At 37.1% G+C, this 18,036-nt stretch overlaps 1 protein-coding gene across 6 annotated transcripts in view; it reads right to left on the bottom strand.

Annotated features, from left to right (window-relative positions):
* LOC135713206 (homeotic protein female sterile-like) overlaps positions 1-18,036 on the bottom strand; it is a 67,680-nt gene that overhangs the window by 40,759 nt on the left and 8,885 nt on the right. For 3 of the 6 annotated variants that reach the window (XM_065236317.1, XM_065236314.1, XM_065236313.1), the window contains exon 2: positions 2,227-2,297. Coding sequence is in view for 5 of the 6 variants with exons in the window: in XM_065236314.1 (XP_065092386.1) it covers positions 2,227-2,297 (71 nt within the window). In the remaining variant the exon portion in view is untranslated. Of the gene's footprint in view, positions 1-152; positions 1,215-2,226; positions 2,298-18,036 lie in introns of those variants that run through there. The other 3 variants (XM_065236316.1, XM_065236318.1, XM_065236315.1) reach the window with 3 other exon arrangements.

Here is an 18,036-nt window from a genome sequence, read left to right as displayed (position 1 = left end):
TTTAGATTAAACCATACAAAAATCTAAACATAAACATTAAATTTGTTTCTGTGTACTGCTTGTAATTGAAAATGTTCTACCATTGAGCATCACCTACTAATCATTGCAAATCGTTATCACAAAACAGATGTCTTATAAACAAAATGACTTACAGGCGCCGCGCTCGGGGTGGTTGATCCTGATCCTTGTTGCATAGCGACTGTACTAAGCCTGAAACCAAATTCTTCACTGGCACATAAATCATAATAATCATCATTCCACATCTTCATTGACGAACTCGGGACATTGAGCATAAGCACGTATTCAAATGGCCAAAGCAAACATTGCACACTTTCAACAACAATGTAATATCCATTCTTTACAGCGATCGAACGTCATATATTGATTTTTCATCTCATATTCGGCGAGTTTCTCTGTGACACATTGCAGGGCTACGCTAAATCTGCATCATCATTTTGCTATGGAGACAAGATTGGCCGTCGCCAGTACTGGTAATTTTCGCCCAACTTTTGCACTGATGATTATCCATTTTGCTTTCGGACCTTCTACACAGACGTTCTCTTTTACAGTTTCTTAACCTATCAAACATCCTACACAGCTAAACCGACACACGAAAGGTAAAGTCGATGCACGGTGAGCACCACAGAGGTGAGCCGCGATATCGCATAAGAAAACCAGGAACCAACAAGTCTTGCTTCTTGCGTCGAGATCAATGTTCACTCAAGGTCAAGATCTTCGAATAAAAATTGAAATTCCAGTACGATCACGGCATTTTATAACAAGGTAACTATCCAAATTTGTACAACAATACTTAATTTTCATTTTTCCAATAACTTTACCCAGAAGGAATGCCTGTTACACGGCGAAAATGTACAATTTATATCCAATCTCTTAATTCTTGCGATGTAGCGTCTTTCCTTACATTCAACTACCGAAAGTATTCGAAAAATAAAACAAAACTAACATAGCCGTAATGGTATACTGATTTCATTCACACCACTGAAACACTTGAAGTAGTAGTAGAAAATAGTGCGAAGCGAAGGCAGCAAAATAACAGGCTCATTCTCTTGTTGGTGTGAGTTCTGCCGTAGATCCAGGCGTCCGCATCACAGACACAACAGACGTCATTTACGTCATCCTGCAAAGGGGAAACACTACGATTCTGAGCTTTTGGTTTGGTGTGAGTTTACTTTCTGTACCCTAGCATTATACCGTACACTTGCGTTGTACCTATCCGATGTGTGGCAAAAAGAGACAATCGATAACGGGTAATGATGTGAATGGAGAAAAGACACACGCTGGTTGTATGAATAACCCACCAGACCATTTTCAGCAGCCGGTGTGTCGAGGAAAATGTAAACGCGCGTCGAGGTGATTTAAAATGAGGAAAAAATCGACCAACACTTGATACTCATACTAGCATGCAATGAAGTTTTACTACAATGGGAAAGCATCGGAAAAGGCTATGTGAAAATGTAACTCTTTCCATCAGATGTCACTACATCCATATAGATTTACTCGAAAAATGATGAAAGAAAAAGCTTATCCGAAGATTGGCGTGTGAGTTGAACATTTTAAAATTTCCGCCTTGCAGTAAAGAATCATGATCGACTTTTGTATGCGTGAGGTACTTATACCAGCAGAGCCAGCCAACCAACCCATTTAGCAGAGGCAGCAAAAATTCCACCTGAAGGCACCCGCGTTTTTCGTCCGCTGAAACGCCAAAAGCGCGCGGTTTATTTCGACTGCCTCCATCATATCTTAACAGGTAGATGTGCAACTGCGCGCAGACGAACCGACAGAATACGGGTGACGCGCTCTCTCCGAGTTCAACGAAGCTGGGCCTCACACAGAGGTGGTATGTTGCTGCTGCTACGTGATGAGTGTACGCATTGAACTCGTTTTCATAGACAGACGCGGCTATTATGACCTACTTTCTTCATCACTGCGAAAATCGTGTACATTGTCAGAGTCCTTTTGTAATACCTATCATTTTATTTATTTTTCTTTTATCAGTGCAATAATTTGTTCGTCACAGCTCGCGTGGCTTTTATTCAATTCTATTGTTTATTATTCAATTATTCTATAACCTTTTAAAAATATATGCAACTTTTTTGAACCATACTTGACATTATTTTCAAAATAAACCAATGACGTGCCTCATGCTCTCATCCGAAGATTTCAACTAAGATGTGGAATCATTGTTGTATGTTGGGATCTACATACCGACTCAGGTCTCGCGAGGACGTACGCAATCAGCTGAGTATCATCACAAATCAATGGGATTCCGGAGAATGCTGAAAAGAAAAACCAAAAACCTCGAATTATTATTTGTAAACTCTCGCATTTAGGATAGACGATCTTTGAACCTCGGTTTCCTGCTTATCCTTCTAAAGGATTCCTAAAATAAAATTATACATTAGGTAAGCAATGACGTAGCACTTTTAATCATCGTTCCTGAGCCATGCCATCTGCACAACCACCCGTTCTAAGTATAATCGGTGGCAATATAATTGAAATAATAATTACTAGATAAGCGTCAAACATATAGCCGACGGTCGAGATTTGTAACGATATCATCACTGTTTTTGTTTTGGTTATTTTGTTCGCACACTCACTCGCAGTTCCGTTGAACCTTGAGAGCATGAGAGAAGAAATAAACTAGTAGCTAAAAGGGAAGGCTATTTAAATGTATGTTTACATTTTCTTTCCGACTTCGATGCCGGTTGCAACGTGCCGACGAACCTACGGCATCCGAAAGGCGTTGTATTATCTAACACAGTTTCACTTCATTACACACCGCCAACGGGATAATACATACTTCAAGTTTTTCTAGCAAATTGCGAACTTTACTTCTGTGAATGTATCATGTCCATGTAAAAAGTTCAGTGCACGTGATTAGTTTCCCCTTATCGACATTCTCTTTTTTTCATAAAGAATACACACAGCTTTGCTTTAAACAATGATAATTGAGCTCGTAGCTAATTTTCTCAGCTACAACTTTGTTCAAAACCACATTTCGACATAATGTAAGCATCAAAAGTTATTAATGATTCAAGTCACTAATGTCGTATGATTATGCTCAATCAACTGTTCAGCAGGCAACATTGGTGCTTCTGGAGCGTAGAATAGAGCACTAAAATCATGACTACTATGTCACACTGCAGCATACAGTGTTGCCCACAAAACAGTTGCTTGATCATGCCATAAGATTATAAATCTCTTAAACAATTAATAACTATTTTAATTGAAGTTTGGCTTAAAAAATTTATTCTGCAAAGTTGTAGCTGAGAAAATTTTCCATAAGAACTTTTGAACATTGCAATATAGAAAAAACTAGAAGAACCGTTTGGATTTTCCATAGTACACCACCGACGCGAAGTGGGTTGAAGCAACCCTGAGTACCGACCATACTTATTTCGCTGGATATCTTTTAGCAAAATATATACATTTTTGAACCATGGTATCTAAGGTTTATTATTCAACTAAGCCCGAATTTTCACTGCTCTGTTCTCCTGTTTTCGACGTATTTCACATTTAATGGTAATCGGAAATTTTTGTTTTATCGGAAGCTGAGATTCTAGACATAATTTTATGGTGGATATGTAAGTTAGGCGAGCGTGAAAAAAATCTGGAAGCTCTATATTGACACACACATGAACAGCTGTAATTTTTTAATTTTTATACAAAATGAGTCATTTGGTATAAAAATTAAAAAGTTACAACTGTTTATGTGTGAGCCATTTTGCACGAATATACCTTTCAGTTATGAGGGGGCACGCTATCGATCTCATCATCTCATTATGCCCGTAAGACCGAATTGAAAAGAGTGAGAGATCTAATTAAGAAATTGTTTTCGAAATCTTGAACTTGATGAGATCTAGAAAAAAAAATGATGGAGATCTCGGCGTAAAAATATGTTTGAAAACTTCGTAGTTTGTACTAAAAAAATGGGATTAAGAATATTTCCAAAATTCTGCAAAGCAGCATTAGACTATTTTTGATATTTTTTGTTTATACAAACTTCAAGATGTTGGATTGAAAACAAATAGATTTTTTTAAATATGGAAATGACAAAAATACTCAAAATATGGAAATTTGGAAAATTTATAAAATCCCAGATTTAAAAAAATCATTATTTTGGTCCTGGAAAATTTTCCAGAATCAACAACCTGGAAGAATGTTCATGGCTCCAACAATTTAAGAAACAACTATAGAATTATGAGGATAATTCAAAAGGAATTAACGGATTAATTGAAGAGAAATACTGAGAAGAATAACTTCAAAATTCTGACAAACATCCTGACCAGGATAATTCTGAGATATTATCCTAAATTTTTCTGGGATGAATTCCACAGACTTTCTAGGAAGAAGAAAGGAAGTTTTTAATTGATTTCCTAAGAACATCTTCGAACATGAACTTCAAGGAGTATTCCTAGATTATTCTCAGGAGAATTTGTATTATAAACAGAAACCAAAGGGTGCTCTGATAATAATTTCCAAAGAATTTTAATTTTACAATTATGTGGGATTCATCATCAGATGATGTTAGTGGAGACCGCATGAACCGAGGATGCGATATACCTAGCTGCGGTCCAATGCAAGAAAATTGGAGACCGAAAAATGTAGAGTGTATTAGTGAGGTAAATTAATTTTGTCGAAAGAAAAAAGGAAACAGGTTTCCGACTGGACTCGAACAACGAACGTTGCGATTATCAGACCTGTGCATTCTCCACTGCTCTCTCCATGCTTTTGAATAAGGATAGCCTAAAAGCAAACAAGAAGCGCTCATTTCCTCTCACACTCGACTTCGTATGCTTTTTCTGCTGGAGAGATTCGAGGCAAGGGTGTGCGTCGTTCTACCATGTTATACATTTTTTTTTAATTCTTTATTAAAGAGATTTTTAGCCTTAGGCTAGTTCGTCTCTAGCCATGTTATACATAAAAATCAAGGCAAATGCTTGCTTGTGTAGGTGAAAGCACAGACAGAACACGAAATAAAAAAAGGCAAAAAAACCATTACATCGCCTGCAAGGTCAACTTCTAACATTCGCTGCGATCGTCATGAACAGAGGATGATAGGAAATGGAACTAAAATTCATTGTAATAGATTTTTGGTTTGCGTGTAGTGGTAAGCGTAACTGCTTTCTAACACCCCGATGGGTCTGGGTTCAATTTCAGCCGAGGTCGGTGGGATTTTTCTGAGGCATAAAAATCTCTGGTCACGTCTTTCTTCGGAAGGGAAGTAAAGCCGTTGGTCCCGGCCCATGTGTATGTGTGTTGAATGGGTGCGAAATCCTACGCAGGTGTGGAAGCTGCCTTCCTGCACATTCGATTGCCGTCAATGGATGGCAATCGATGTCCGTCGGTGATTGGCACTAGATTGCGGAACAGAGACCGACGTTAAATAAAGGAAAAGAAAGCTCAGGAAGATTCCTGAGGAGAGTTTTGTATTCAAGTCTAAACTTTGAATTGAATCCTCAGAATAACATTAAAGGAATTCTATGGAGTAAATTCTTAGCGGAGTTCCAAAGAGAATTCCAAGGAGCATTTATTTATTTATTCGTCAATCAATCAAATTGTAGACTAACAGCGAGAAGAGTTACTAGGGTTTTTTTTTTTAAGTTTAAGGATAATCCCATGATTATTCTTGGCCGAATTTCAAGGTAATTATCTAAAAAAATATGACTTTGAATAGGTTAATATTGAAACATTTGGAAAAGTTGATAAAGTTAAAATCTTCATGTCTCAGGTTAGGATAGTTTTTAAGTTCCAGGTTGTTTCCCGGTGTTCACGGTTTTCCTGGATCACTGGCCACCCCACATTCATTCATACGGTGAATCATTTCAAATCCTGTATTCTTCTATGCAAATCTGTAATATAATCTTATATTTACCTATCGGATGTAAAAAAAGTCTTTGAAACGCTAAACATGCGGCTACAAACGGAATAATTTTGACCTTTAAATCGTCAGCAGGATTTAAGAAATTGAAGTCCCGGGTTTTCCCGACTTGCCATCATATTATTCTCAGTTTCATATAAAGAGCAAAATATGTTAAAAAAAAGAAAGACCAGTATGGTTGCTTTCAGCAAATGATATCACCGAAAAAAAAACACTTATTATAAATAAAATGGATTTTTAAAGTCCGAAATTTGATGTTTAAGATACAGTCCCACAATTTTGAAATTTGTCTGAGTTACATGTATTTTTTTACAGTTTTACATTATAGAAATTTTTGATAAAGGGTGATACGGTCAAAATTTGGTCAATATCAACTTGACGTATTTCTTTCAATTTTGCATTTAAAAAACCTGAACACTCCTCATTTTGAAGGTGTGTGTGTGTAGAATGTTGCTCCTATTTTGATTTTGGAATTCACTCTTCAGTTGTCAAAATGCCGTCCAAGCAAGAAGAGCAGCGTAAAAAAATTTTGCTCGCGCATCGCGAAAATCCGAGCTACTCGCACGCAAAGTTGGCAAAATCGCTAAAAGTTGCCAAATCAACCGTTACAAATGTAATTAAAGTGTTTGGGGAACGTTTGTCGACAGCCAGGAAGTCTGGATCGGGGGGAAATTGAAAACCGGAAGCCGCTGAGACGACAAAGAGAGTTGCCGGTAGTTTCAAGCTAAACCCTAACCTCTCTCTCCGAGATGCCGCTAATAAGCTGGGTGTATCGTCTACAACCGTGCATCGAGCCAAAAAACGAGCCGGACTATCGACTTACAAGAAGGTAGTGACTCCAAATCGCGATGATAAACAAAATACGACGGCCAAAGCGCGATCCCGGAGGCTGTACACGACGATGGTGACGAAGTTTGACTGCGTGGTAATGGACGACGAAACCTACGTCAAAGCCGACTACAAGCAGCTTCCGGGACAGGAGTTTTATACGGCAAAAGGAAGGGGAAAGGTAGCAGATGTTTTCAAGCACATGAAACTGTCAAAGTTCGCAAAGAAATATCTGGTTTGGCAAGCCATCTGTACCTGTGGCTTGAAAAGCAGCATTTTCATAGCTTCCGGGACTGTCAACCAAGAAATTTACGTGAAAGAGTGTTTGAATAAACGTCTGCTGCCTTTCCTGAAGAAACACGGTTGTTCCGTACTGTTTTGGCCGGATTTGGCATCTTGCCATTACGGTAAAAAGGCCATGGAGTGGTACGCCGCCAACAACGTGCAGGTGGTTCCCAAGGACAAGAACCCTCCCAACACGCCAGAGCTCCGCCCAATTGAGAAATACTGGGCTATTGTCAAGCGGAACCTAAAGAAGACCAAAAAAACTGCTAAGGGCGAGCAGCAGTTCAAGGCAAACTGGCTTTCTGCGGCGAAGAAGGTGGACAAGGTGGCTGTACAAAATCTGATGGCAGGGGCAAGCGTAAGGCCCGGCAATTCGGATTTGGAAAAGCGGAAGCCTAACTGAATATTTTTCCTGAATTTTATACTAATTGAACTTGAAAAAGAAATTTAATTTGATTTTTTAAATAAACGATTTCACCGATTTACACGCGTTTTCCCTTGACCAAATTTTGACCGTATCACCCTTTATACAGGCGCTAAAAATTTTCTAATTTTAAATATCTAATCATAATTTTCAAGACCTCAAATATGTATATACAAAAATCACGACTTGGACTTAATCTTAGTGTGAATGATTTTGAGGGAATTGAGAGGGATTTCCGGGAATGTAACAAAGAGGAGACTTCAAATGGAATTCAGAGTAGCGTTCCAGGAGATTCTTACATGGAAAAACATTTGAAAATTGCGAAAGTTATCAAAAAATCACGATTATAAGGCTAAGAAATCGCTTAAGATTTTCACATGAATCATTTAGGAAAACTATCTCGATCTTGGCAATTTTTGGAACTCTGGGACATTGCTATTTTTGTTTTAGGTCTTAGACATAATTTTTGGAAACCCGTACCAAGGAAAAGTTAAGAATTCCGAGCTTAAGGAAATATTCAAGATTCTAAGAAGAATATTCGAGATTTGTATTAGAATATTTTAACAGAATTCACAGAATATGCACAGGTAAAAAATGTAAGGTTCCAGTTGAGTCCAATTCCCGGTTTCCTCGATTCAGTGGCTACCCTGCGTCAGGCGTGAACGCTTCGTGATCCTCTGATTAACACGGTTGTAGTGGTCTACGGGATGTTGTGTGTTGTCCGTCATCAAGTATCAGTTCAATCTGTGCAACATTTTGGTAGATACGATGTCAATTGTTTTTAACCCTCCAGCGCCCTTTGTTACCTAGAGGTGAGGCCTGTTTTGTTTTGGTTCTAAAAATCCAATTCTTATTCGATTTGAAGAAACAAGTTGAGAATTAAAGCTATATGTATTAGGGTGGATCACCGTTATATGGAAAAACGCAAACTTGACCTAATCTAGTGAGAACAACCCTTTTTTGTTCCATTTTGGGTCCCAAACAACAGTGCACAATTTGGGGACAATTGTTTGTAACCCAGCTTTCCGCATTACGTTTGAAATTTGTATAGAAAACCCTACTTTTCATCCTAGGGACCACAATTTTGCTTGAATAATGCAACTAACCATGTACAAATATAGTCCAGGGAGGTCTAAACAACTTTGCCGAAGGACGGACGGTGCTAAAATGTCTCTATAAAAAGTTATAACTGTTAAAATATGTATGGTTTAAATTAAATGCCAAAAATCACTTTTTCTGCCAACACTGGTCGGTGTACGAAAAGAAGTTAGATTCCAAACTGAAATAATTTTGGAGTTTATCTTATAGATTTGGTATGTTCAGATGAATTATTGGAAAACAATTGCTCTATCTCATATGGTTAGTTGGAGAGGGAGGGCTTACTACACCTTGCGCCCCCTCTCTCATATCAACGAAAAAAAAGTTTCAAACTGTAATAACTTCGAAGTGTCTCATCTTATCGATTTGGTATGTTGAGATGAATAATTCGAAAACAATTGCTCTATCTCATAAGCGCAGTTAGAGGGCTTACTATACTCCGTATGTTCAGATGTGTTATTTAAAAATATTTGTTCAATCTATTAGGCGTAGTTGGATAGGAGGAGATTCGTTTCTTTCGTTCGCTCAATCACCCTTGTAGTGACGTCATAATGATTGTTACTATCAGCGTTAGCGTAGGAAATTTAATATGGATTATAGAATTTCTGTATGTTACCACAATTTATGAATTGTGAATGATAATTTCATTTATTGATTGTTGTATTATCAACCTGTATACCATGAAAAATCAGATCCAATTTTTCCCCGTTTTCAAGTAAGGAGTTATCATAAAACAACAAAACGCTAGCTGATACTTCCCGGTGACTTTAGAAAAGATTACAGTCAAGCGCAATCATGATGTAAACATAGCTAGGATTGGCTTTAGTTCATATTTATTATTATTATACTTTTTATTTACTTCAGTTGCTTTCGAGTATTATGACGTGGTCAAAATCGTCTCACCTAATGTTTACATTTTTCACTCTACCAACGCATACGTAAGGGCTAGATCTCCACACCTTGTATACCAGGTTGATCGTTGATAACCATCAAGGAAGCAACTCGATGTTTCACATTGAAATAAACTGTATCATTTGTCAACCGAGTGCCGGTTTCGGACGAAATTTCAAAAAAGAATTAGCTTTTGAAATTCGACTGTACCTACTATGTGTCTGGGGCGAACCTCGGAAAACAGTTGTCTTTTTCTCATGTTTTTGATTGTTTCGTCTTCTCTTTTCTGATTACGTTTATTTTCGAGCTAAACTCGCGCGTGAATTCATTGTCGCACACGAAATGTGACTTCATTGATCAATGATAAAATGTAATATAAGAGTTGTTTTTTGTTTCAGCAAATACAATAGATAGTGATTACGGCTCGATTTTTGTTAATTTTCAATAGAGCAGTTGAAGCAAATGCTCTGCCCTTTTGAATGGATCAATGAAACTGCTGATATTTGACAGAAGTATGCTGTGGCTACCACCGTATTTTACATTTCTAGACTAACATTTGAAAGGGGCGGAAGAGCCAAAATGTAAACAAACCATATTTTGCCACATATAGAGAGAAAAGTTCACAAACTACTCGATAAACACGAAAAAGTAGAAGAAAATATCATTGCAAATCATCAAAAACGTTTCCTTTCACATAGTGTATTTCCAATTTTCAACTCTATAATACATCTGGTTGTTACGCCTTGCACCAAAACTACGAATTATATTGTTTTGATATGCTAAATGTACTGATTCTGCAGTAACTAGTCACGCCCGATTCATTTGAAATGCATCCGATTAATATTTCACGTGTAAACAACGAACAAAAAGAAGACCAAAAAAATCTCCGGGCGTGATTCCACTCTCACAAAATTTGCAAACGAAGAACCAAGGCGGAACAACAAACAAAAAATGCCGAGGGTGTATTCCCACAGCGTATCACCAGTGTTGGCAGTTCAAAGGGTGGAAGATCCGGATCGTAACAAAATATAAGAAATTATCAGGGCGTATGATGTTTTCTTCTCAATTTCACGACAAAAAAAAACATTTTTAGAGTTTTAGTGATGCACGATTATAGATTACACAATATATTACACTGTATGGCAAGCTAAGAAAATCATCAAGAAAATGGAAAGTCGTGAAATAGGATTAATTTTTAGGTCTTCAAAATTCGGAAGCGATTTTCTCGGTATGGTGATTTTGGAATTCCACCATTTTCAAATGTTAGTCTAGATTTGATCGTCTATATACAGTAGCACCAAAAGCATGCTGTGGTGGGATCAAAATTTGATCAATATTGATCAAATGTTTTTGAATAACCCATCCTTCAAACTAGAAATACTCAGAGGGAGAGATGGGCGGAGAGAATGTTTTGAGCTAAATGAACTGACAAAATCTGAGCCCATCGAACATTCCCATTAGAATTTTCCGAGGATTTCTTATTCTTACTACATTAAGTTTGAGAGTATTGCAATCGAACAGAAAGTCAATCGCCTTTATGTTTCGTGTGCTTCTCAAATTCAACTAGTTTTTGGAATCAAAAACAATATTCTAACTCTCTTGATGAATTGATCTTTGTTGGTTAATTTATGGCACCAAGAAATGTGCAAAATATTGCGATGCACTCAATTATTATTTTCCACGTAAATCGATTCAAAAGTAAAAGTCATGTGAAATGCAGGCTTCTAGCAATGGTTGCGAGATAATTTAGGTACAAATCCCTGCTGCAGAATTGTATTTTGTTTTCTCCGCCCATCTCTCCTTCTGAGTATTTCTACTTCAAACATACCAACTCGAGAAGAGGGGGAGAGGTAGCTCATCGATTCTTCCGGTTCGCCTCCTAGCATCGTGCTATAAGGTACCAGGCGATAACCAGGGTAGTTGATCGATAGCTCGATGACGTCGTTTCGTTGACGTCTGCAATGGGAAATTCTCATAGCAGGCGTTGACGATGGGACGTTTTCGAGTTGTTGAATAGCAACTATCGTGGTAACTCACCGATTACCTGTCGATCTGCCAAATTTGGAAAGACGTCTGCATTGAATTGTCTCATATAATAATATTCCGCCCATTATATCACAAGAAATTGCGAGTAGCTGAGTGGAATGGAGATAAGTTAAGCATTGGGTACAGGACCAAGTCTCCCCTGGGTGGTGCCAAAAGATGAGCGCAATAGAATCATCAAGTTGCCATAAGGCACGGAATGAGACTATTGCATGGCTGGGTAGTCAAAGTCTTCCATTCGTTAGTCATTTCAGGTGGATTAGAACAGGTTTAGGTGGGCGTTGGCCAGATTTGGATTTTTCAGATATAATCCTGGATAGGACCCTGTCATTGAACGTCGCGTGAAAGTGGAACTTAATGAAGGCCTAAGTACTTTTTCGTAGTTTTTAGTTTTCGGATTTGAAAGATCGTCGGTTACAGTGGCCTGCTTACTGAGCAGAATAACGCGGTCCCAGGTCCTTACATATCAAAGAGATTTATGGTAAAATCGCTTGTGTATCGTGTATTTTGCGAAACCCGTTGTTGTCGTTGGTTCCGGGTTTGAATGGATACACAAATTTGAGCAACGATATTATGTGATATGAGGGGCTCGGTGGCCTTAGAGCAACCGTTTTTGCTTACTGAGCAGAACATCATGAGTCTAATCTCAGGCCCATCCACATTCAAGATTCGTCAATCGTTTTATTTGTTAATATGACTACATGGTAATAACAGCAACTCGGTGATTAAAAAGGTGCTCGTCTGCCTAGTGGCAAACGTTTTTGCTTACTGAGCAGAAGACCGTGGGTTTAGTCCCAAGCTCCTTCGCGTTATATGATCGTTAGGACATCAATTAGGCTTATCGTTTACCAAAACGAACCCTGCTGCAAACCCAACCCTCTTATCCAACATCCCAGTGATTCCTCGTGGAAGTGCAGAGGTGTTCTCGGCTTCCATCAAAGCGAGTGTCATGTCAACACAATCCTTCCCATTCCTTTCTTGACCTGTGTTCGGGCGCGGCCGGCGCTGGTATTGCCTAATTTAAGATCACCAGTTTTTACAAATTGAGGATGATTGCTAGTCCCAAGCATCGTCTATTGGTTCTCTGTGTAATTACAGCTGATCTGGCAGTAACAGAGTAGCAACCGTCGGCGGTCAATCAAGCTCAAACTCAACCTCATGCAAGCTCAAACATACCAACTCGAGAAGAAGGTGAACTCCGAAGTTAGTTTAGTCTGTAACTTTATTTTCATTGATATAAGTGAGGGGACGGCGGAGATAGAATAAGCCCCTTCTCTATCAAATTACGCCCCCTCTATCCCTTCTACGCCCCCCCCCCCCCCCACTAATAAACTACGCATATTATATTGAGCAAATATTTTAACAACCCATCTGAACATACCTACTCGACAAGATGAGAAACTCTGAAGTTATTTCAGATTGAAGGTTTACTTCCATTGATATGATTGAGGGGGCGATGATATAGAACACCCCCTCTCTCTAACTACGCTTATGGAGCAATTGATTTTGAATAAAAAATCTCAACATACCAAATATATAAGATAAGAAACTCTCAAGTTATTTCAGTTTGATTGAGCCTGTACAAATAAAATAATGCAAAAAAAAATTTCAGTTTGAAACTTTTTTTATTGATATTGATAATGATATTTAAAAAAAATTCCCGTATTATTATATTTAGCGAAAAATTAAAGTATTCAATTATTAGATGAAAAAAAACACGTGATCAAGGTTTCGTGTATAAATTACGAAACGCATGGAGAGGAAGACCGGACAAGCTTGCGTTACTTATTGCTACAAAGAGGGGAGTAGGGGTGATGAGAAATGTTACGCAAAATGAAAAAAAAAACATTCAAAATCTAAAATAAAAATTTCCTGTTAAAGAAATCGACGAATCCTTGTATCTCTTTAACATAATAAAAACTTTTCCAATTGGTAATTTAGATTTTTTTTGTTGAATCTTTAAAAAAGGGGGGCGGGGTGAGTAAGTTAGAGTTACGTAATTTAAGGGGAGGGGTCCAAAATCCGGATGTTTTGTGTAACGTAATTTGTGTACGCCCAAATGCAATTTTTTTTAAAGCTATTTGTGGGAAAAATATCTTCAATAGTAAAACTACAGGAAGCAATTTTTAATGATGAAAAAATAATTCAACTGAATGGCTCGCTTGATATATTGAAAAATTAACCATTGATCTTTAAGATGTTTTGATCCATTGATCACAGTTATCCCACAATTATGGGTCAGTTATGAATTATTATGAATATTTTAGTCCAGTGTGTTTATCAACTGGAAGTGATTCTTCACATTTGAGTAATTGTATAAAACATAGAAAAAGTAAATGATATTCTCGAGATACTTAGATAGATCAATTTGTATTACTTTTCTAAGCTAGAGACCTCTTATTTTTGAAAAGCCCCTGATCTTATTGAGCAACTGAGTCATGGAATATTTGTGTGGTCGCTAGGCTGAATACTATCTGGCTGAATGGGTCATTCATTAGACCGAATTGTAAAGAGTGAGATATTGAGTTAAGAAATTGTTTTATCAATGAAAATTGCTGTTTTGAAACCAAATCTGTTGTTGAAGAAATTATTGTTTCTACAGAGTTGAATGCGATTTGTGGTAATGGCCATAACTGTCCATTGTTGTCACAGTAAAAAAAGCATGATTACAGTAACAGCAAAATTTCTTGCATTGATATTTTTTTCGGGGAAGCTTCAATTTTTTCAAGGTGTGTTTCATAAAAATCTTCAAGATTTAGAAAAAACATATATAGGCTTTTTGATCTAATTTCCGTCTTACTAAGGACAACCCATGCTTTACCCCTCTTTCTTGAACGGGTTTTAACAATAAATGAAATGTTTCTATAAAAGATGACTTCTAAATTTATTCCCCTTTCATTAGGTACCGTAGAATTTGAAAAAGAGCCACGCATTGTTAAGATATTGTTAAAAATCTAACACTGCTTCTTGATTCCAAATTCGTCCTACGAGTTTCAATTTCGTCCAAACGCATTGAAACACCATTGCATTTTCTTCGTCTTACGGATGAAGGTAGAAAAAGCGTGTTTGCTAGGAGCGCTTCTTTTGTTTTGAGAACAATGAGTGTAAATATTCACACAATACGCTCAAATAGGCTTTGTGTTGTAGCTTGTGACCTAACGCATCGGTACAAACGTATTACTGATTTGTGCACGGTGAAATCATTGATTATACTGATGTTTTCTGCTCGATAGAACGGAAATGGACGATTACGACGAAGTAGCGCTCTACCCTATGGATTTTTTTTTTTAAATACGAGATTGAGAAAAATATTCGATGGGATTTTCTTTTTAATTTTCAAGCTCCCAGAATTTAAGAAACACTTTTTTGGTCCTTGAATGTTTTCAAGGCTCTGTAATCTGGGAAAAAATTCTATAGAATTCTGAGAACATCTAGGGGAAATGACGGCTTCGGCATGGCAGACTATTTTCGGCAACCCAAATTGAAACGTTAATTTCACTGGATTTTCTTATGAAAACACTTCGCTGAATGCATTCAAACGATTCTCTGGGCTTTCAGCTTCAATTTGATTATATGTTTACCACTGAGAAAAAGCAATCTAACAGAGTTTTCTTGAAATGAAACACACGCACTACAAAATTTCGAGTTACCGATGAAAGCACAGCTGTTTAACACGCAGCTCAAATAGAAAGGTTGCCGAATAAAAAGATGTTGCCTATAATAGTCGCTATCACTAGAGAAGATTGAAGCTTTGTAAAAGCGTTTCAAAACAGTTTTTGACAATTCCTTCGACTGAAATTGTTAGAGCAGCTGGCAGCAAAAGATTGTAAACAACCCAATACTGCATATGTGTGCGTTCTTTAGAGAAAAAGGCTATAGAAAGATGGTCGCTGCTTAGGTTGCCGAGAATACGTAAATTCCCCTATGTAATTTTTAGGAGAATTACTACAAAAATCTGGTAAACATCCTAAGGGAGTTCTGACCATTCTGACAATTCTGGGATAATTCTAGAATGCATTCCGATACATCACTGTGGAGATAAAATGAAGATCTGAATTATATTTCTCTGAAATTCTTAGCAGGCTGTTGTGAATAGAGCTTAAAAGCGAATTCTTAGGTGATCTTGAGAAGAATTTTAGCAAGGACAGCAAGAGATTTTTTAAGGATAAATCCAAAAAAAAATAATAAACAGAATTTAGAGAGTGGTCTGAACACAATTTCACAATGAGGATTCCTGCGGAGGGTTTTGATTAAAATTTAGATAAAATTGTCAATGGAGTTGAATTCTCAGGGTAATATTAAAGGAAATCTAAAGTGGATTCAAAGGCAGTTTCACGACACGAGAAAATTGTGAAGTGTTTTTTTGTGAGTTTAAGTAGAATTCTATGATAATTCTGCGCAGAATTTCAATGTGATTTTGGGGAAAAAAGTGTTTGATTTTAAATTGATTAATATTAAATTTTTTTTAAAAGTAACCCATGATAAAGTTGAAATCTTCATGGCTCAGAGATCATGATAATCCAAGAAGTTAATTTTTACACACTTCATAATAAGTTTGAGCAAAAAAAAAACATTATCAGTTAAAGTAAACCATACATTCAAAAAATAAAAATAGAACTTATAATGTAATTCAAAATTCTGCTTTGGTCACTCATTTGAGCTAACTCTCATCGGCAAGACAAACAATGACATGTACCGATTTTTTTATTAGCTAAATTTGAAACAAAATTAAATGACTTTTGCAAAACAATTACATGGAGCCGTTAAAGTGGAAAGCATCTAGTTTATTTTGAGGATCAAGCCTTTCAATAATTATGTAAAAAACAATTTTGTCAATATCGTGCAAAAGTCTATCAATGATACTGACAAATCTCAGCACTGCATAGAAGCATATCATTAGTTTTAAGTATAATTTTTGTTCCTATTCAGTCAATTCTAATCCAAACATGCCAAACATAAGTTTTTTTTAACCGGCACATAGATGATTGAAAACAGACAATTATAAAAAAGCTTTCAAAATTCGTGCCTTACACCGACAAAACAATGTGACATCAGCGCCACGCAGGCTGTAACAGCCCTGAAAATGCCAAGGGACACTCACTTGACGCCCTCTCAAATCTCTTAAATTATGTAATAATCATATTTAAAACTTTTCAACTGTGAGTATTTCAGAATTCCATAAAATATCATAGTCTCTCAAACTGATAAAAGTCATAACAATATGAACTTTTCGTGCACCATACTGATAATGAACTTGACACTTCCAAATAATCACCCATATTCTTGTTTTCGTTCGAACCGTAATTTCCATACAAAAAAACTTTTTTTTTTGTATGGAAAATACGGTTTGAACGAAAACAAGAATACGGGTGAATGTGTCTCGGCTTCTATTTTTTTCCGTTTCTGAATTTTATAATTTCATCAACTTTTGAGTAACCTGTTTTTCGTAACACGTAGGATCGTAGGATTGTTAGATTTTTGACAAAACTTCACGGAGGTCAATACTCTATCAACAGTTGACAGTGCAATTGAAAAGTTGACCATGGGGCATTCCATTAGAATTTATTGTAAGCATTCCAGTAAAAAATCAATTGAAAACCCAATAATGTTATTACCCATCGAACCGATGATATACGAGAAATAAGCGGAGGATATCATTTTGATTACGTTTGCGACTGCACTTTTATGAAAGATTACTGGTCGCAATAGCTATTCTATTTTTATGCGATTTTATCGCCTCGATTTTTGATCGTGCGATCTTAAATTGAAACCAGCACAAATGCAACTAGTTTCAAAAAATCACAAAAACCCATCATAGAAAGGGCAAAATCGAAAATAAATTACAATAGCAGAAAGAATTAAATGAAAAAGTGAATGAAAGTAGTTGTTGCATAAAATTTTAAGTCATGTTTTAGTCATGGAAGAATGGTTTGAATGTTAGAAACAGTATAAAAATAAGAGCAACTTTTTTCAAATAACAGAAAAAACCCAAACGACAGTTGACATTTTTACACAGCACAAACGATTCAATGCTGAAAGTACTTTCCCCAAAAGACATGCTAAAATCGAAAGTGAGGCGCAGGTGGCAACAGTATTCAAAACTTTCACCTGGAACTTATAACCAGCGACTCGTTCATATAGTGGCGACTAACCATTCCTTTCGAATGCTCACCCATTCAGTCTGGCCCTGAACGAACAGAGACTGGAATGTGACCGAATGAATGCGGGTTTGCGTTTACTTTCCTATAGGGAAGTTTCCTTGAAAACAACGAATTCGTACAAAACTTCCGCTCTTTCGTTGTCGGCCAGTCACACGCGTTTCGTGAGTATAATATACCGCACCACACCATCATAGGGCACTTCGGTACACTACTTCTACTGTTCCATCCACTTGACACGAGCACAGCGAATTCAACACATGTCGTTGTCTGTTTGCAAAATACTAACTGTTCAACTCTAGGTGGTGTGTGTAGAGGCAGCAAAATCGGAGATTGGCAAACCTCGTCATAAGACCACAGCAATAGACACGACACGAGCAATGGTACCAAGGGCAGACGGCAAGATT

The sequence above is a fragment of the Ochlerotatus camptorhynchus genome, unplaced genomic scaffold (assembly GCF_037179485.1).
Source record: "Ochlerotatus camptorhynchus isolate MF236.1 unplaced genomic scaffold, CSIRO-AGI_Acam_v1.1 ptg000546l, whole genome shotgun sequence".
NCBI lineage: Eukaryota > Metazoa > Arthropoda > Insecta > Diptera > Culicidae > Ochlerotatus > Ochlerotatus camptorhynchus.
The sequence above is the reverse complement of the archived record's forward strand: the minus strand, read 5'-3'. Positions and strand labels throughout refer to the sequence as shown.